Source organism: Eublepharis macularius, chromosome 11 (genome assembly GCF_028583425.1).
Source record: "Eublepharis macularius isolate TG4126 chromosome 11, MPM_Emac_v1.0, whole genome shotgun sequence".
NCBI classification, from domain to species: domain Eukaryota; kingdom Metazoa; phylum Chordata; class Lepidosauria; order Squamata; family Eublepharidae; genus Eublepharis; species Eublepharis macularius.
This window is the reverse complement of record NC_072800.1, coordinates 33,783,317-33,800,392: the sequence shown is the minus strand read 5'-3', so window position 1 is coordinate 33,800,392 and position 17,076 is coordinate 33,783,317. Positions and strand designations below refer to the sequence as shown.

Below are 17,076 nucleotides of genomic sequence, written 5' to 3'. Positions count from 1 at the left end.
GGAGGGACATTTGCCCCGCAACACTCCCCACGTGACTACCAGGACCTGCAACTCAAGTTCCCCATCCCGCGCCCCTCCCCCGCGCCCAGCGCCTCCTCAAAATGGAAACCAACGGTGCGCATGCGCGTGATTTGAGCCTTTCAAACTCTATGGTCTGCTTGACAGTCCGAGAGCGACTAAGCGCGTTGCCCGCTTTCAGACGGCCTTTTGAGAGATACTTCACTTCCTGTCACATGAAGGCACATGAAGCCAATGAGGCTTGGCGGAAGGCTGGGGGTCCGTTTCATCGCTATGGCAACCGCTGTCCAGTAACCCAACCATTCTCCTCGTCTTCTCTTCGGACGCGGCGTTCGTCATGGTGAGCTGTGGAGTTACCCCTGGCTGCTCCTTTGCAGTTCCGCCTGTCGCTCTCCCTCGGAATGGAAGGGGGCGGAGGCGGCCGATTTCCAGCATCAACAGGCAGGAGGCAACCGTGGGCTTAGCCGCATCCTTTCTTCGCCCGCCGTTATGAGGCCTCCTGAGGTCCCGGGTCAACCACATGCCGACTTCGGGCTTCGTCCGCCTTTCCCTGTCACACCCTTTCCCACGCAGAGTGATGCCACCAAATCACACTCTGTTTGCCTCGCAACCTGCTCTCTGTTCAGCTGCGCAGAATTTTGCCCTAACAGTCAACGTAGGGTTGCCAGCTCCACATTGGAAAATTCCTAGAGAATTGGACATGGAACCTGGGAAGGGCAGGCCTTGAGGTCCTCAGTGGGATATAATAGCTTAGAGGCAACCCTTCAAACCAGCCATTTTCATCCGGGGACCTGATCTCTATTATCTGGTAATCAGTTGTAATTCTGGGAGATCTCCAGGCCCCACTTGGAGGTTGGCAGCCATAGAACTTATAATGACTGACTCCTGATACTACAGCATACTAGTGAGACTTGATATTCTCACAGTGTGTTTTGTAAACTGGCTTGTTACCCGTGCAGAGTAGGAAATGTTCACCTTGAGGGATGAGTGATCTGACTTGTAAGGCAGCTTTGTGTGTTTTTCTTGTGTGGCCAGAATATTCCCACTGCCCTTTTTCAGAAGCCAGATCAAGGACGGTGCAATTTTTTAACCTGCCTGTAAGGAGCTTTGAGTGCAAGGTCTGGATCATAATACATGCAGGTGACTGAGGAGATAGAATGAACCTCACTGCTGCAGTTGGAGCATTACAGTTTGAAATTCCCTCTCATGTCAAAAGCTCCATGCGAACACAGCACTGCTTGCTGTTCTTGTTTTCTATGTGCATGAGGGTGGGGGTAGCACAAGGAGCATTCAGAGCTTGACGCCACCACCTGCAGTCTGGCTCTGCCACCTCAGTCCCTTGCCTGTACAAACCAGACCTAAATCCTGCTTAGTTCACTGGGGCTTACTTTCAAGTAAGAGCGCGTGTCATTGCAGCATGTACAGCACATACTGTATGAAGACTTGGGAGTGAACGACGGGAGATGAATCACTGTAATTTTTCTGATTTTATTTGATCCTTGTTTCTTTCTCAAAAGTATATTGCTATTGAACAATGAGGCTTAAGCAGTACAGATTTCATTGATTAATTTGTGGGGTGTTTTTGAGGCTGCTTTGGTTCTGTGTGTTACTATCATGAGGAATGAAAGAGAAAATATCAAAGGTGGCCTTTTAAATTTTATTTATTCTACTATATGGTAAATAGCTTAAATAGCCTGTAAATGTATTTAATTTTTTATTGATTTATAGTATATGAGAATCTAAAATGTTGATTTTCCTGTGTGAGTAATCACTTTTATTTATTTTTATTCAGATTTTTCATTAATTTCAGCATCTTGTTTCTTTCTCAAAAGTATATTTTTTCTCAAAAGTACATTAATTTCAGCATCTTGTTTCTTTCTCAAAAGTATATTTATTTATTTATTTATTTTTATTCAGATTTTTCATTAATTTCAGCATCTTGTTTCTTTCTCAAAAGTATATTTTTTCTCAAAAGTACATTAATTTCAGCATCTTGTTTCTTTCTCAAAAGTATATTTATTTATTTATTTATTTTTATTCAGATTTTTCATTAATTTCAGCATCTTGTTTCTTTCTCAAAAGTATATTTTTTCTCAAAAGTACATTAATTTCAGCATCTTGTTTCTTTCTCAAAAGTATATTGCTATTGAACAATGAGGCTTAAGCAGTACAGATTTCATTGATTAATTTGTGGGGTGTTTTTGAGGCTGCTTTGGTTCTGTGTGTTACTATCATGAGGAATGTTGATTTATAGTATATGAGAATCTAAAATGAGGAATCTATCATGAGGAATTATTGATTTATAGTATATGAGAATCTAAAATGTTGATTTTCCTGTGTGAGTAATCACTTTTATTTATTTTTATTCAGATTTTTCATTAATTTCAGCATCTTGTTTCTTTCTCAAAAGTATATTTTTTCTCAAAAGTACATTTCTCAAAAGTATATTTTTTCTCAAAAGTACATTAATTTCAGCATCTTGTTTCTTTCTCAAAAGTATATTGCTATTGAACAATGAGGCTTAAGCAGTACAGATTTCATTGATTAATTTGTGGGGTGTTTTTGAGGCTGCTTTGGTTCTGTGTGTTACTATCATGAGGAATGTTGATTTATAGTATATGAGAATCTAAAATGAGGAATCTATCATGAGGAATTATTGATTTATAGTATATGAGAATCACTTTTATTTATTTTTATTCAGATTTTTCATTAATTTCAGCATCTTATAAATCAGCAGAAGGAATAAACTTTAAAACACTATATTTATGTATACTTTTTTTCTCTTCATAGGCAGAGCTGGGTCTCAACGAACACCACCAAAATGAAGTGATCAACTACATGCGATTTGCTCGCTCCAAGCGTGGCCTGCGTCTCAAAACAGTGGACTCCTGTTTTCAGGACCTTAAGGACAGCAGGTACAAGTATGAATCCATATGAAAACTAACTCAAAAGGAACCTTCAGCCCCCAGGACCCCAAGAAAAGCTGCCACCCCAAAGGTTAGGGGGTTTTCTGGAGGAATACTAAGTGAGATAAAAGGGCCTACCATGAAACGTAAACATCAGCTAGTGTTCCTTTGTGTGCTTTGCATGTGCTGATCTCAACGCATGTGTTTAAGCAGCTTATTTTGAAGAGCATGTCTAGTGAAGGGTCAACTGCCAATTATCTTGCTACAAAATATTTACAATATCATTTGCTTCTAAAGGTCTGTTCTGATACATTTTTAATTGTTGCTATAGTTCTAATAATTGTGAGAGATTTTTTTTTGTTGGTGAATTTTTCTGCTCAGGCTTGTGGAAGAGACCTTCACAATAGATGAAGTGTCAGATATGCTGGATGGCTTACAGACTGTAGTACACAGTGAAGTTGAGTCAGAACTTATAAACACAGCATACACGAATGTATTACTCCTGCGTCAGATCTTTTCCCAAGCTGAGAAGTGGTATCTTAAACTGCAGACTGACATTTCTGAGCTGGAAAATAGGTAAGTATATTAACCATGGAGAAATTATTGTATTGGCTTAGAAAGACTGTATTGATGATGATACATCTATATATATATAAAGACAAGTGTCCTGACTGACTCATCAACACCTAGGCCAAACCCCTGGACCTAGAAGTGTGAAATTTGGGGAGGATGTTCCTTTTGTGGTGTAGAGGCTCACTAAGAAGGGATCTTAAGAAATTTGCCCCCTAAGGGCATAAAAAGGGGTAAAATGTGTTTTTCCATAGGGATATGGCTTCCCTGTGTGGCTGGGAGGCTGCTCATCCCCCTGCCAACTGCCAACTCAGCCACTCTGCCCTGAGGTCATTTGCATATGCGGCCTTGATTGGTCATCATCCCAACATTCTAAATAGTATGCAGGACACATGCAGTACTCAGGACACATTCAGTGACTTCTAGTCATTGAACGTGTCCTGAGGTAAAAATACACCTCCCCTCTAGGTTTGCCAATCTCCCTGTGGGGCCTGGCTTTCCTGTGTGGCTGTCAGGCTGATGGGTCAGCTGTGGAACTGTGTTCTGAGGTAAAAATTAGGTCAAGGAAACTGCAGACAGTTAAAGAAAGACAGTACAAGACTCTTGAAAAGGGATTTTATATAAAAGCCAGTATGGCAGCTGAGTTTTTAAATGTTCATGGGGAGATGGTGCATGACCTTTCTAGGGGTAATTTCAATGCGAACCTCTCACATGAACCTGCTGAAGGGCCCACCATACCACCCCTCCCTTAGTCCAGCTCCACCTCACACCTCTTTCAGCCATCACCTCTTACTGCCCCCAAGAAGCCTCCTGGCAGAGGTTGTGCAAGATATACAGCAAAGAAATATGCAAGAGATGCAGCAAAGAAATATGCACATCGTACTCCTGCAGTGCACTGAGCAGCACTAGGCAAGTACCAGCAAGTCCTGAGTCCAAGGGAAAGATGACCATCCCTGCAGGTCTAGGCACAGTAGTGACGACCCTAGCAGACCTAACAGCCACGATATACCCTGATATCGTCACTATCATGAAGAAGTCCATGGACGGGCTGTGGAAGTGTGCCACTCTGACCCCCAAGAACGACAAGGCTGCCATCATTAATGAAGCACAACTCCCTCGAAGGGGCAGAAATGGAGTAGAGATCTGTGGACTCAGTGGTGCAAATGGATGATGCGGTCCACTATTCTGTGGAGTTCCTCAACATGCTCAACCCTCCTGGCTTCCAAGCCTACAAGCTTCTCCTCAAAGTGGGGGCTCCAAAGTGGGGAAAAACCACCAATGAGGTCTACAAAGAGGTCCTTCAGTAGAAAAATAAGGTTGTATGTATTTTTCACTTTATTTACTGCACTACAATCTTTTCCTTTTAAAAATTTCTTCAATGTTACATTTTGAAATTTACTTCATCGGTTTTAGGCATTAACATGCTTCTCTTTGTATTGTCGAAGGCTTTCACGGCCGGAGAACGATGGTTGTTGGGGGTTTTCCGGGCTGTATTGCCGTGGTCTTGGCATTGTAGTTCCTGACGTTTCGCCAGCAGCTGTGGCTGGCATCTTCAGAGGTGTAGCACCAAAAGACAGAGATCTCTCAGTGTCACAGTGTGGAAAAGATGTAGGTCATTTGTATCTACTCAGGAGGGGTGGGGTTGAGCTGAGTCATTCTGTAAGAGTTTCCCAGGGTGTGGAATGCTAATGGCGGGAGGCTTCACTGTATCCTGAGGAGGTTCTTTTGCATATGGATTGGTGCTTGATGTGCTAATCTTCTCTGCAGGGCTATTGTCGGGTGTGGAGTGTTTTGTTGGCCTGGTGTTTTTCAGAACTGGAGCCCATGCTCTGTTCATTCTTAAGGTTTCTTCTTTCCTGTTGAAGTTTTGCTTATGCTTGTGAATTTCAATGGCTTCCCTGTGCAGTCTGACAAAGTAGTTGGAAGTGTTGTCCAGTATTTTGGTGTCCTGGAATAAGATACTGTGCCCTGTTTGAGTTAGGCTATGTTCAGCCACTGCTGATTTTTCAGGCTGTCCAAGTCTGCAGTGTCTTTCATGTTCTTTTATTCTTGTCTGGATGCTACGCTTTGTGGTCCCGATGTAAACTTGTCCACAGCTGCAGGGTATACGGTATACTCCTGCAGAGGTGAGGGGGTCTCTGCTGATGCTACGATCAGCAAAAGACAGCAGAGACCCCCTCACCTCTGCAGGAGTATACCGTATACCCTGCAGCTGTGGACAAGTTTACATCGGGACCACAAAGCGTAGCATCCAGACAAGAATAAAAGAACATGAAAGACACTGCAGACTTGGACAGCCTGAAAAATCAGCAGTGGCTGAACATAGCCTAACTCAAACAGGGCACAGTATCTTATTCCAGGACACCAAAATACTGGACAACACTTCCAACTACTTTGTCAGACTGCACAGGGAAGCCATTGAAATTCACAAGCATAAGCAAAACTTCAACAGGAAAGAAGAAACCTTAAGAATGAACAGAGCATGGGCTCCAGTTCTGAAAAACACCAGGCCAACAAAACACTCCACACCTGACAATAGCCCTGCAGAGAAGATTAGCACATCAAGCACCAATCCATATGCAAAAGAACCTCCTCAGGATACAGTGAAGCCTCCCGCCATTAGCATTCCACACCCTGGGAAACTCTTACAGAATGACTCAGCTCAACCCCACCCCTCCTGAGTAGATACAAATGACCTACATCTTTTCCACACTGTGACACTGAGAGATCTCTGTCTTTTGGTGCTACACCTCTGAAGATGCCAGCCACAGCTGCTGGCGAAACGTCAGGAACTACAATGCCAAGACCACGGCAATACAGCCCGGAAAACCCCCAACAACCATTCTTCTCTTTATTCAAACACTTTTGTGAAGCTCGGGTACTATGCTATTATACTACAAAACCAATTCAACTCCCCCCCCCCCAAACCAAAACCTTACTTACCCATAAATATAACTGAATTTAAAGTAGTTAAATACCATAGTGAAGCACGGGCGTCAAGCTAGTTTTAATATATAAGGAAGAAAAGTTGTACCTGTCTGGACATGTAAGAGTTGATCTGGACATAAATTGTTTGTGGTATTTTCCCTGCACAGTTGTAGAGTTAATTCTTCCATTTTGCTACAAAGAAAACAATATAGAAATTGTATTTAATGAGAATAATTAACTAAAATGTTATATATAATTCTTCAAGGAACTTATTAGAGCAAGTTGCAGAGTTTGAAAAGGCAGAATTTGTATCTTCAAATAAAAAGGTAGGTGTCTGTTTCTAATATTATGGTCAAATGGACTGTAGTATGGCTTTGAGTTTGAGGAAAGTAACTGGGTATATGGGGAGTCTCAGTTCTTAGCACAGTGAATTTCCATAAATCAAACCAACTCTTCATGCCTGTGCCATATAATAACTATCAGGTCCTCCACAAATCCTTTAATCAGCCCCAATAGTAAGAGATTCTACTCGGTATAAGATTATATTCTCTGATTTTGGAAGTGGGGATATCTCTCACGTGCTGACATTTACATACACAAAAAAAAAAGAGAACAGTGAGAGAGAGTCTCACTGATTCTCTCTGCTTCAAAACCCAAATACCCTTTTAGATCCAATCTGCATTGTAGAAACAGCGAAGAAAAATTGGCCTAGGGAGCTTGGTGGGGGAATGCTTAGATCAGATATGCAACAGAGGCCCAGTAGTTGGCAGGAAGAACAGGGTTTCCATTGTGAGGATGGACATGACGGCAACTGGGATTTCTGTTGCTATGGCACCACCAATTCAAACTGACATTTTAGAAACAGGTAGAGTAGTGAGAGGCAATTCTATTAGATCCTTTAAGACTCAGGACCCTTGAGGGCAAAGAGAAGAAAGGGCACCTGTAATTTGGAAATCAACAGGACTAGAAAGATTGCCCCCAGCTCCCTCCTTATCCAGAACAAAGCTTGGGGGGGAGGAGGAAGAGGCTAGGTGCTTATAAACCACCTTCCCTCTAGCTGAGGCTTTGGGGTAGACAAACCCCTCTACAAACCCCTATACCAGAAACTGTCTCTTTATCTGAGTATGTACAAAGAGTTTAGGGGAAGGGAAATGTCTGGAAACCACAAGTTATGTCTTGGTGGTAAGTAAAGCCAGCATGAGTTGCAAACAGTCAAAGATGATTGGTCTAGCAGCTCTTTCAGCTGCCTTTAACCTGAGCAGGTACATCTAAAGGGTAGTCTTGAGGATGGGAGAAGGAAAGGAAGGAATAGACAACGTGCAAAACCTTTGCAAAGCTAGAAGTCTATTCTGCTCTGTATTGGTAAATCAGTGACAAGCTAAATGTATTGTGTCACATGTTATATTTTGTGAGTCACTAAAACGACTTGAAAATTTGGGTTTTTATATTCTAGTTATTCTAAACTTCCTGCCAGAATATAAGAAAGCTGAAACAATCATTGTTATTGTGTTGTCAGAAACAAAATATTTACCTTTTATTTAATTACATTTCTGTGACTATCATAGCCTAATCCTGAACAAGTTAAACCTAAACTTACTCCACTGCATGAAGGAGCATCAGAATTGCTACAGAAGGTAAGACTTTCTTCTTGTTATATTTATACATATTTCTCAGTTCAGCTGAGCTACCCATGTTTAGAAGATACCATAATCCAGTACAATTATATATAAAGCTGATTAAATGTTTTGAAAAACACTGAACTGTATTCAAAATACTGTAAAAAGAATTGCTCTTGGATTGGCATCTTCCTCCATCCCACTGTAACCCTATGGGTTTAGCCCTCCCCCCATCACCGTGCATGGTGTGGGTCTCTACAGCGAACACGGAAATTAGTGAAAATACAAGCAGCAGAATTGTTTAACAACGGAAAGTGAGTTTTGATGCAGAATGTCTGTATTCTAAGCAGACGGAATATTATGAAACAATTTTTGCTAATGTAATTTGGATGTGCCCATTTTTTTATTCAGTTCCTTCTTTTTAAACTCAAAGATGAGTTTGTAGAATGTCACATCTGTAATTCTATTCAAGATTTAACCATAAATTATGAAAAATAAGAGATTGTACAGCTTAACAATTACTTTAAAAACTTTAAAAGCAAATAGTCCTCCTCCTCCTCCATCCCCAATCCACAGTCAGTTTAAATCAGAAACCTCTAACAGTGCAATCCTAAGAAGAGTTACTCCAGTCTAAGCCCATTCCTCTTTTTAGGATTGCAGTGCAAGTCACTGATGAACCTGATCTAGTTTTATTTGACATGATAAATTCCCAGAAACTCATAAATGTGTTCGATTTCCCCTGCAGTTCGTCTCTGTCCCTTGTACCAGGGCTTCAGACAAGCATTAGCGATTCCAGTGCATTAAACTGGTCGCAGCTGTAGCCAAAGCTGGTGTCTTTTTTGAGCTTCTCTTTACATACGTCAGTGAAATCATATCGTGTGTCTCATTAGAAGAAATGTAGGGAAAGGGGCTGGAAATTTCTTCAAAGACAATGTTTTGTGGGGAAAGAGCTCAAAGTCTCAACCTAGATAATCACAGGTGGAAACTGGAGGCTGCACATAGAGCAATCCCGATTTAACATGTTCCTGTAAGGGACATTTTTCCACCAACAGCTGCAGTTTTGTCCTTTGGTTATCCCTGTAGATCACTCACTGCGTAGAGTTAGGTGGGCTCAGAGGGGAGGGGGAAATATAAATTGAATACCAATGTCAGTTTTAGCTGTAATTTTTCTGTACATCTGTAAACGCTGTTCTTTCGAATAACCTAGGAATCAAATCAGGCGTCTTACTATAACTTAACATGGGTTTAGTATTATGAAATTGAAAGACAAAAAGCAACTACTGTTTAATTGCCTTTGTTTTTCTAGTCTGGAAAACAAACTGCATACCAGATATTCTGTAGTTTCAACATATTTAGCAATACAGGAATATAATCATGATTAAGCTTTCTCTTTGCTCTCAGGAAATTGCAAGACTTCAAGAAGAAAATGAAAAACTGAAGACTAGATTAAAAACTATAGAAGTGCAGGTAAACTCATTAATAAGAGCATCTTAAACAGGCATACCTTTCTATGACCGTTGAGCTGATGGTCCAAGAAGGCTGTAACTCTGCTTAGGATTGCGGTGTGAGATAGTGATGTATGCATGCGAAAGAACTATGATTTTGTCACTTCTCTAAGAATATAGGGTTTTAATGTTCAAATCTGTTACAGGCGACAAGTGCACTGGATGAAAAATCAAAGTTAGAGAAGGCTCTGCGAGATCTACAGATAATTCAAGGAGATCAAAAGGTAAAATTGTGCCTGTGTCCAGGGTAGCTATTGCATTTCTGCATATGTTGCTGCAAAAAGGAGCCCATGTATGTTGTCGGCTGCAGTAGCCTGTAATAAGGCTTTAAAGTCGAACTGGATGAATTTCAAAATAAAATAGATTTTCTTTGATTTGTGATACCTATTATAAAGTGGGCATTCAAATATGAGTTCCTTTTATTTTATACTTCATTTCATACCTTATTTTCATTATTTTAATTCATTACATACATTATTTTCATTATTTTAATTCAAATTTCTTTTTTACTTTGCTTCCTAATACGGTTTATGGTACGTATTCTTTCAGACAATGTAAATAGTGTTTGTAATATGTCATTTTCATACAGCTGTGTTGTTGAGCTGGGTATCCTTAGTTCACAGAAGAAATTATTTTAAGAACTACTGCAACATTTTCAGTACTTAGGTTTTTAAAAAGTTCCCTAGGCTGGCAATTGACTGTCATTTTAGATAAATAAAAATCCAGCATCCCTGATCAGCTGAACTTTCATTTATTACTCTTTTACCCCTTAGTTAAAGCCATTGCAGTTTGTCTAACCTTAAAATATTTACATAGGATGAATCCACTCTCATATTTAAACAGTTCTTTAAGACTCAGCCATCCTGCCCTCCTTTTCCATGTTTATTTGCAAATAAATCCCATTGATTTCAGAGTAATTTAATTCCCATACAAGCATGCTTAGATTTGCAGCTTTGAAGGTTTTATTTGGATTGTCAATGGAATTTCTCATACAGTGCTTCTACCAAGAGTAACAGAGTGAAAACAAGATGCACGGGAAGTCACACATGCTGGAAAATATTGAATAGCACATTGCTGAATTTTGCTTCTCTGGTACTATAATTTTCTTTTAAAAAATGAAGTCTAAATCATTAGAGCTGCAATCTTACTTTCATGATCTTTCAGGTTGATGTTTGAGCTCATCTTTTGAACTGTAGCAAGAATTCATACGTCAGTTCCTACTATGCCTTTTTACTGAACGTGATTTCTGTCTGTATTATAAGCGTCCCTTTTCTCAAGCACCCATTCATGACAGTAACTCGGATCGAAGGGAATCATTCATTTTCCCTTTTCTTCATTTATAAATATAGTCCACTTATAATGCTCACTTCCAGTTTCATTATATAAGCAGAGAACTCTTTATATTGGTGTTGCAAAGAGCTGCTTGTGGGAGGTGGTCACACCCTCCCACCCCAGCTGTGCTCAGTGCCTACGCTCCTTATTGCCCAAAGGCCTCAGAAGTGGGGGAGAGGGACTTAACAGTCACCCATGTTTTCCTCTTCTTCCCTCTGCCTTCCTCCTTCCAGCAGCAGGACCTAAGTTCAGCATGTCCTCATCAGTCAGCTTCAAACCCCCCCCCCTTTAATGTTAGTTACATTACTTGCTCTGGCCTTGGCCCCACCCACGCCTTTTTGTGATAGGAACTCATCCCATCCGAGAATGGAGTCAGTCACCTTCCCTGGGAGCTTCCCTGTTAAAGTCCTGCTCTGGCGCCTGGCCCTCTCCGGGCTGTTGTAGGTCGGGCCTGGACCCCCAGAGATTCTCCTGCCACCAAACAGCCCATCTCCTTCATCATCCTTTCTTAACCTGCTACCCAGTTGGGCCTCAGCTGAAGGCTTAAAGGGTCACTCTGTCCAGCAGCAGGCAAGCTCCAAGAAGGTCAGGCCAGCACTGTCACCACAACCCTTGCCTGATTTCTCCTCCCAATACTGGGGTAAGATTATTTATAAAAACTCTTTTGTAAGTTTTTTCCTGGATTGGAGGAAAATGTACTCTTGTAGGGCAGTACTGTACAGTTGAAGGTTACCTGTTTTCTGTTCTTCTTTTTAGATGAAAGATTATACTGTATTTAAATAACTTGTTTGACCTACTCCAATTCAAAACTGTCCCTTACTGCTTGTTTTCAGATTAAAATGACATAAAGCTTCTGCTTTTGCATACACCTCTTGTTCTGGAAATAATGGGTCTAAGGTAATGTCTCCCTTACTTCTCGTTTCAGTTTGATGCAACTCAGGATGTTAGTGATCTAGAAAATACAGTGGCTGCTCTGAAGTGCCAGTTTGAAAAAACTTTAAATGACAGTTCTGCAAACCAAAAGTCCTTGGAAGAGAATCTCGTGACTGCAACACATGAACTTCTTAAGGTTCAGGACCAACTAGCTATGGCTGAAAAGGTCAGTTTTCATTCTATTACACAAATGCTGTCACAGCCATTATTTTGTAAAACCAAAGTTCTGTAATATATATGTAAAGCATATTAGGGAAGGAGGACAGAGAATGTTTCCTTCATTATACAAGAATACTGTGATCTACATTAATGACAATAGTGGAATATCTTTTTTCTCTTAGGTATTGCTTGGCCTTTTATAGACTAGGATATGATTACAGTTAAACAGATAGTTAGCTACCGTTTGTGAATTGAGGTACTTTTTAATTCACAAGTTTTACTAATATTACTATTTTTTTATCATATGGTGATGGACATTTTAGAAATAATGCCCCTTTGGAAGAAAGCTCTGCACTTAGCTGAGTGGAGTGATAGGACACAACCCATTGGCCTTTATTTGTTTGTTTTTTCTCTTCAATGGTGACTCAAAAGTAGCTTCCAACATCGTTGTCCTGTCTTCCTCGTAACACCCCTCTAACGCATGTTCGGCTGAGAAAGAGTGACTGGCCTGAGGTCATCCCATGAGCTTCCATGGTAGAGTAGGAGATACAAGCCTGGGTCTCTCAGATAGTAGTCCAGCACTTAACATGCTGGCCGTGTTCAAGAATCAGTGGAATCACAACCTAGATTCTTCTAATTTAGAAGCAAGATAAAGAAATTTTAAATGTTTTATTTTTCTCAGATACATCAGATATAACATGTACTTAAACAATGGTTTGGAGGATCAGAAATATTCAGCAAGCTTTCATATTCCCTCTTCCCCTTTCTTCTAATGCAATTCCCTTTCTCCCTTCTGTTTCTTAGCAATTCATTGTTTGCTATGTTATGCAAACTAGACAAACTATGGCTTTCACAAACCATAGTTTGCCTAGTAAGCAAACCTCAGTTTGAATGTAGTTGTGATTCCTAAGGTAACTGTGTGTGAGCTGAGTGACTTTCCCACTGTAGCAAATGTTTAACAGAAGATATATGCAAGATAATTTTCCAGCATATTCTGTGTGTATGTTATAGTATACAATTCTGTGTATTTTTATCCTGTATCTACATGGGTAGCAGTGGAAAAGAGCAAGAGTCCAGTAGCACCTATAAGACTAAGAAAAGTTGTGGTAGGGTATGAGCTTTCATGAGTCACAGTTCACTTCTTCAGGTATCTGAAGGAGTGAGCTATGACTCATGAAAGCTGATACCCTACCACAAATTTTCTTAGTCTTATAGGTGCTACTGGACTCTTGCTCTTTTCCACTGTCCTGTATCTGAAAATTGAATAATGGTAACTTGAACTTGACACATACAGTTCTTGTTTGAAAGTAAAAAACAGCTAAATAAATGTTTCTAATGAACAGGAATTGGAAAAGAAGTTCCAACAAACAGCTGCCTACCGCAACATGAAGGAGATTCTCACAAAGAAGAATGAACAGATAAAGGAGTTGCGCAAGAAGCTTTCAAAGTTAGTGTTGCTTTCTTAGCATACACTTTCTGTGTTGCTTTTGCAAACTCTCAAGAGTTAGAAATTTTCAGCAAATGAAAAATGACTACTTCTGATGTGCCAAAATATTTGCATGTACCTGATGAAAAAAAATTAACAGCAGATCTTCAAGCTATATTGTAAACTACTTTTGAAACTACCTTCAGTGGCACAAGCAGTTTGCCAGACAGCCTGGTGGCTGCTGCTTTAGAAACACAAAGTTTCTAAACAGAAGCCCAAAATCAGCCTGAGAATCTAATATTAACTGCTATAACTTCAGCAACTAGAAAAGATAAACAGGTCACTGCAAGTCTTATGAATTAACTAAATAGTGTATTTTTGCTTCCTTCAAATCTATATAAAGCTAGCAGCCTACTTATTAATCAGGAGTATTTTAGACAACTACAGCTTGTTTGCACTATTTCGTTAGAAGGGCATTGCAAAATGATGGTGGAAAGAGTCAGATGTTTTAGAATACTGGGACAGAGATGTACTGCTAGAGCTGGGTTTATGAATCCTAGGATTACTTACTTGAAACATTTCTGTGTTGCCTTTCCACACAATTCAGGGTCTCCAAGACAGCAAGCACTAAAACATTTCAAACACAGAAGCAGAGGAGAGTTAATTAGGATTAGTGAGGGCATACCAAATGAAACAAAAAAAGTCATCACCCATCTTCCTGAAAGGGAGTTCCAAAGTTTCGGTGTCATAAGCGAAAAAAGCCCTTGCTTGGGTTGCCCACTCATCTAGCCTCCCAAAGCAAGACCTTTGAAGATCACTGGAGTGGTTGGATAGGTTTATTTGGTAGTAGGTGGTCTTTAAGATATGTTGGCTCCAAGCAGTATAGTCTTTAATGGTCAGTATCAGCACCTTGAATAGGCCCTGGAAGCAAATTGGGAGCCATTGTAGATGGAACATAACTGGACTGGTATGGTTCCTTTGACCCATGCTGGCCAGTGTTCTGGCTGCAGCATTCTGGACCTACTGTAACTTCTGAACAGTCTTCCAGGGCATGTAGAGCTCATTGCAGTAAACTTACTTTAGGTGTTACTAGGGCACATGCACCACAGTGACAAGATCTTTCCTGCCCAGGAAGAGTATTATGTAAGGATCTCTGGTAGGAATGGTATTGGGTAAAAAGAAAATTATAAATTCTACATAATTGCCAATCTTTTACTACATTGTATAATATAATTTGAAAGTTTGTTTGCTTAGTTCAAACAGTTGTTCTATTACATTTTACTCTCTATTTAAATTTCCCTTTCTTGTAGATATGAACCAGATGACTAAGACCTGAAGAGCATTCAGTCTTATAAAGAAGCTGCCACAAAAGGAATTTGAAAACAGGGAATTTGTTTTTCCATATCTTGCAAGTTTATGCTTTCCAATTAGTTTTAAAACTAACAGGAAATTATCTTTTATTGTTAGGAAGCAGTTACGGAGAATTTAAAGAAAGACATTCTGGTTTTATGTCTTTTTGAATAGTTACTTTGTGTGTTGCCCCAAAATTTGCAAGAAGAAAGTCTGGCTTTTATTGTAAAGTAGAGAGGTTTATTTTTTTAAGTGAATTATTAAATGCTAGTTCTTTTCATACAGGCACAAGGAGTTCATTCTCTGAAGTTTAAACATGGCTTTTATTTTTTTACGGTTGTAGTAGCAGCAGCAGAAAAATTGCCAAGCTGATTCTGTACTGTAGTGTGTTCATTAATTCTTGTTATATAGTATACAAATTATTGGCTCAGTAGTTTTCAGTAGAAGATTTTGCTTTCTGTAAGAAGTAGAAAATGGTTTACTGGTTAACTAACATTGGTACTCAAAACTTGTGTCTTACATTTCCAACTGAATTTGTTCTGTCAAGAGAGAGGGTTTTTTTTAAAATAGTTATAATACAGTTGCAAAGCATGGACCCCATGCTGCACATCTTTAATTCATTTCACCTAGCATCTTGCACAGAAATGCCTGTCAGGCCACAGAAAAAGGAACCGAATATGTGCAGCAGCTATTTTAGCTCGATTCCTCCCATATATTCCAGCAATATATAACAGCATTCTAAAAGGAAGTAGAATTTTGTGGTTTGTTCCAGATTTACTAAGTGGGCAGCACTCTATAAGAAGCCAACTTTTCTGCAGAATTTATAGAACTTTGAGGCAGGGGTAGTGATACCTTTACTTCCCTAAGGCATTCTCAGTATTCATTTCTTTATTCCAGCCTCCTTGGTTTTGTAAGCCTGTGTTATGTATGTTTTGTCTTTATTGTATGTTGGTATATATGTTATAAATTTCTTAACTAAGCCATTTATTGAAAATTCTTGCTTTGCTCATGTGGCTTCTTTACAGAAAGTATACTTGGTCTACATAATTCAAATGTCTGTGTCTCTTGGAAAACAATGGGAGAGCAGTGGTTTGTATCTAAACTTATAGCTGTTTGGTAACCTCTCTTGACTTTATTATTTAAGAAAGAAAAGCAAATCCTGAGATTGGATCGGGATGATCTATTTCCATATCATTATACTAATGTGAATTCTTATCATGTTTGCATAAATGGCCAGGGCTATATAAAGGGGGAAATCAGTGAAAAGAGGGAAGGCCAAGAATCCAGGAGGTCTGTAGAGGGCTAATCTGAAAATGGGCAAAATCAGCAACTGCCCATTCACTTGCATTTTCTGTTGTGACCCCCACCTTATAGAATAGCTGGCCTGAGGGGGGCAGAAAGGCTTTCACTCTCCTGTCTCTTCTAAAACTGTGCAAACTGAATTATCAAGGGGTGCTTTTCTACACAGGGTCAAGCTAAACAAGATGCTGGGCACAGGTTCAAGCCCATAGCTTGTGACTCAACTTTACCTGGGAACTGTAGATTTCAAAGACAGAGCCACACAGTCTCACTGGGGGATGGGAGAGGGATTCCTTTGCAGCCCTCTACCTGGCCGCCACCACCTATGCTGGCTGCTCGCCCACCTCCCCCCTGCCCATGTGCTCTGGGTGGTAGAGTGGTCTATAGCATGCCACCACCACCTTCCTCCTGCCTTTGTTCCCTTTTCCAGCCCTCTGGGTGGCTCCTGGAGGAAGCAAAGGCAAGAGGAAGGCAGTGGCAGCAAACAACAGCCCATGTTGCCACCCAGAGTGTGGGAGAAGGGAGCAACCGAAGCGGGAGGGAGCCAGCAGAGGCAGCAGCCAGATGGAAGGCTGCAAGGGAGTCCTTCCCATCCCCCAGTGAACTTGTGTGGCTCTGTCTTTGAAAACTACAGTTCTAAGGTAAAATTGCCTCCTGGCCACGGATTTGAACCCATGCCCAGTGTCTCGTTTAGCTTAATCAACAGGTAAGGTGGTACTGTAACAAAAGGGTTCCTAAAAATACTCTGATAAAGATTTAGGGACTGTGATCTATACTGCAATGCATAATTTATACTATCTGTTGTAACTTTTACATCATTTAACATGTCACATTCATATTTATGTTTTGCTTCAGTTCTATTTATATTTCTGGCTGGTTCCAAATTCCTACAATTCAATTCAGTTGGATGTTCTGTCCTGTTGTTTGCATTGACTTACTCTGTGTAATCCCTCTTGAGTCATAGTGAGAAAGGCATAGTATAAATAATGTAAATAAATAAAAAGGAGAACTTGGGATAGGAAGTATAAGTTAAA

The 17,076-nt window shown here is 40.2% G+C and overlaps 1 protein-coding gene across 2 annotated transcripts; it reads left to right on the top strand.

Moving 5' to 3' along the window:
• Nucleotides 1-256: 256 nt before the first annotated feature.
• Nucleotides 257-15,737, top strand: LZTFL1 (leucine zipper transcription factor like 1). Of its 2 annotated transcripts, none has more exons than XM_054992179.1 (10): nucleotides 257-358; nucleotides 2,809-2,933; nucleotides 3,306-3,500; nucleotides 6,688-6,748; nucleotides 7,988-8,056; nucleotides 9,440-9,505; nucleotides 9,690-9,767; nucleotides 11,801-11,974; nucleotides 13,311-13,414; nucleotides 14,704-15,737. In XM_054992179.1, the coding sequence occupies exons 1-10, from the start codon at nucleotides 356-358 to the stop codon at nucleotides 14,720-14,722; spliced, it is 894 nt and encodes a 297-aa protein (XP_054848154.1). In that variant the 5' UTR covers nucleotides 257-355; the 3' UTR covers nucleotides 14,723-15,737. The 2 variants fall into 2 exon arrangements, with proteins under 2 accessions (XP_054848154.1, XP_054848155.1); XM_054992180.1 differs by lacking the exon at nucleotides 257-358 and adding an exon at nucleotides 1,438-1,491.
• The last annotated feature ends 1,339 nt before the right edge of the window (nucleotides 15,738-17,076 follow it).

Coding starts and splice junctions, on each gene's coding strand:
- LZTFL1 (XM_054992179.1), top strand. Junction 9,506..9,689: donor TAAAAACTATAGAAGTGCAG/GTAAACTCATTA, acceptor AATCTGTTACAG/GCGACAAGTGCACTGGATGA. Junction 11,975..13,310: donor AACTAGCTATGGCTGAAAAG/GTCAGTTTTCAT, acceptor TCTAATGAACAG/GAATTGGAAAAGAAGTTCCA.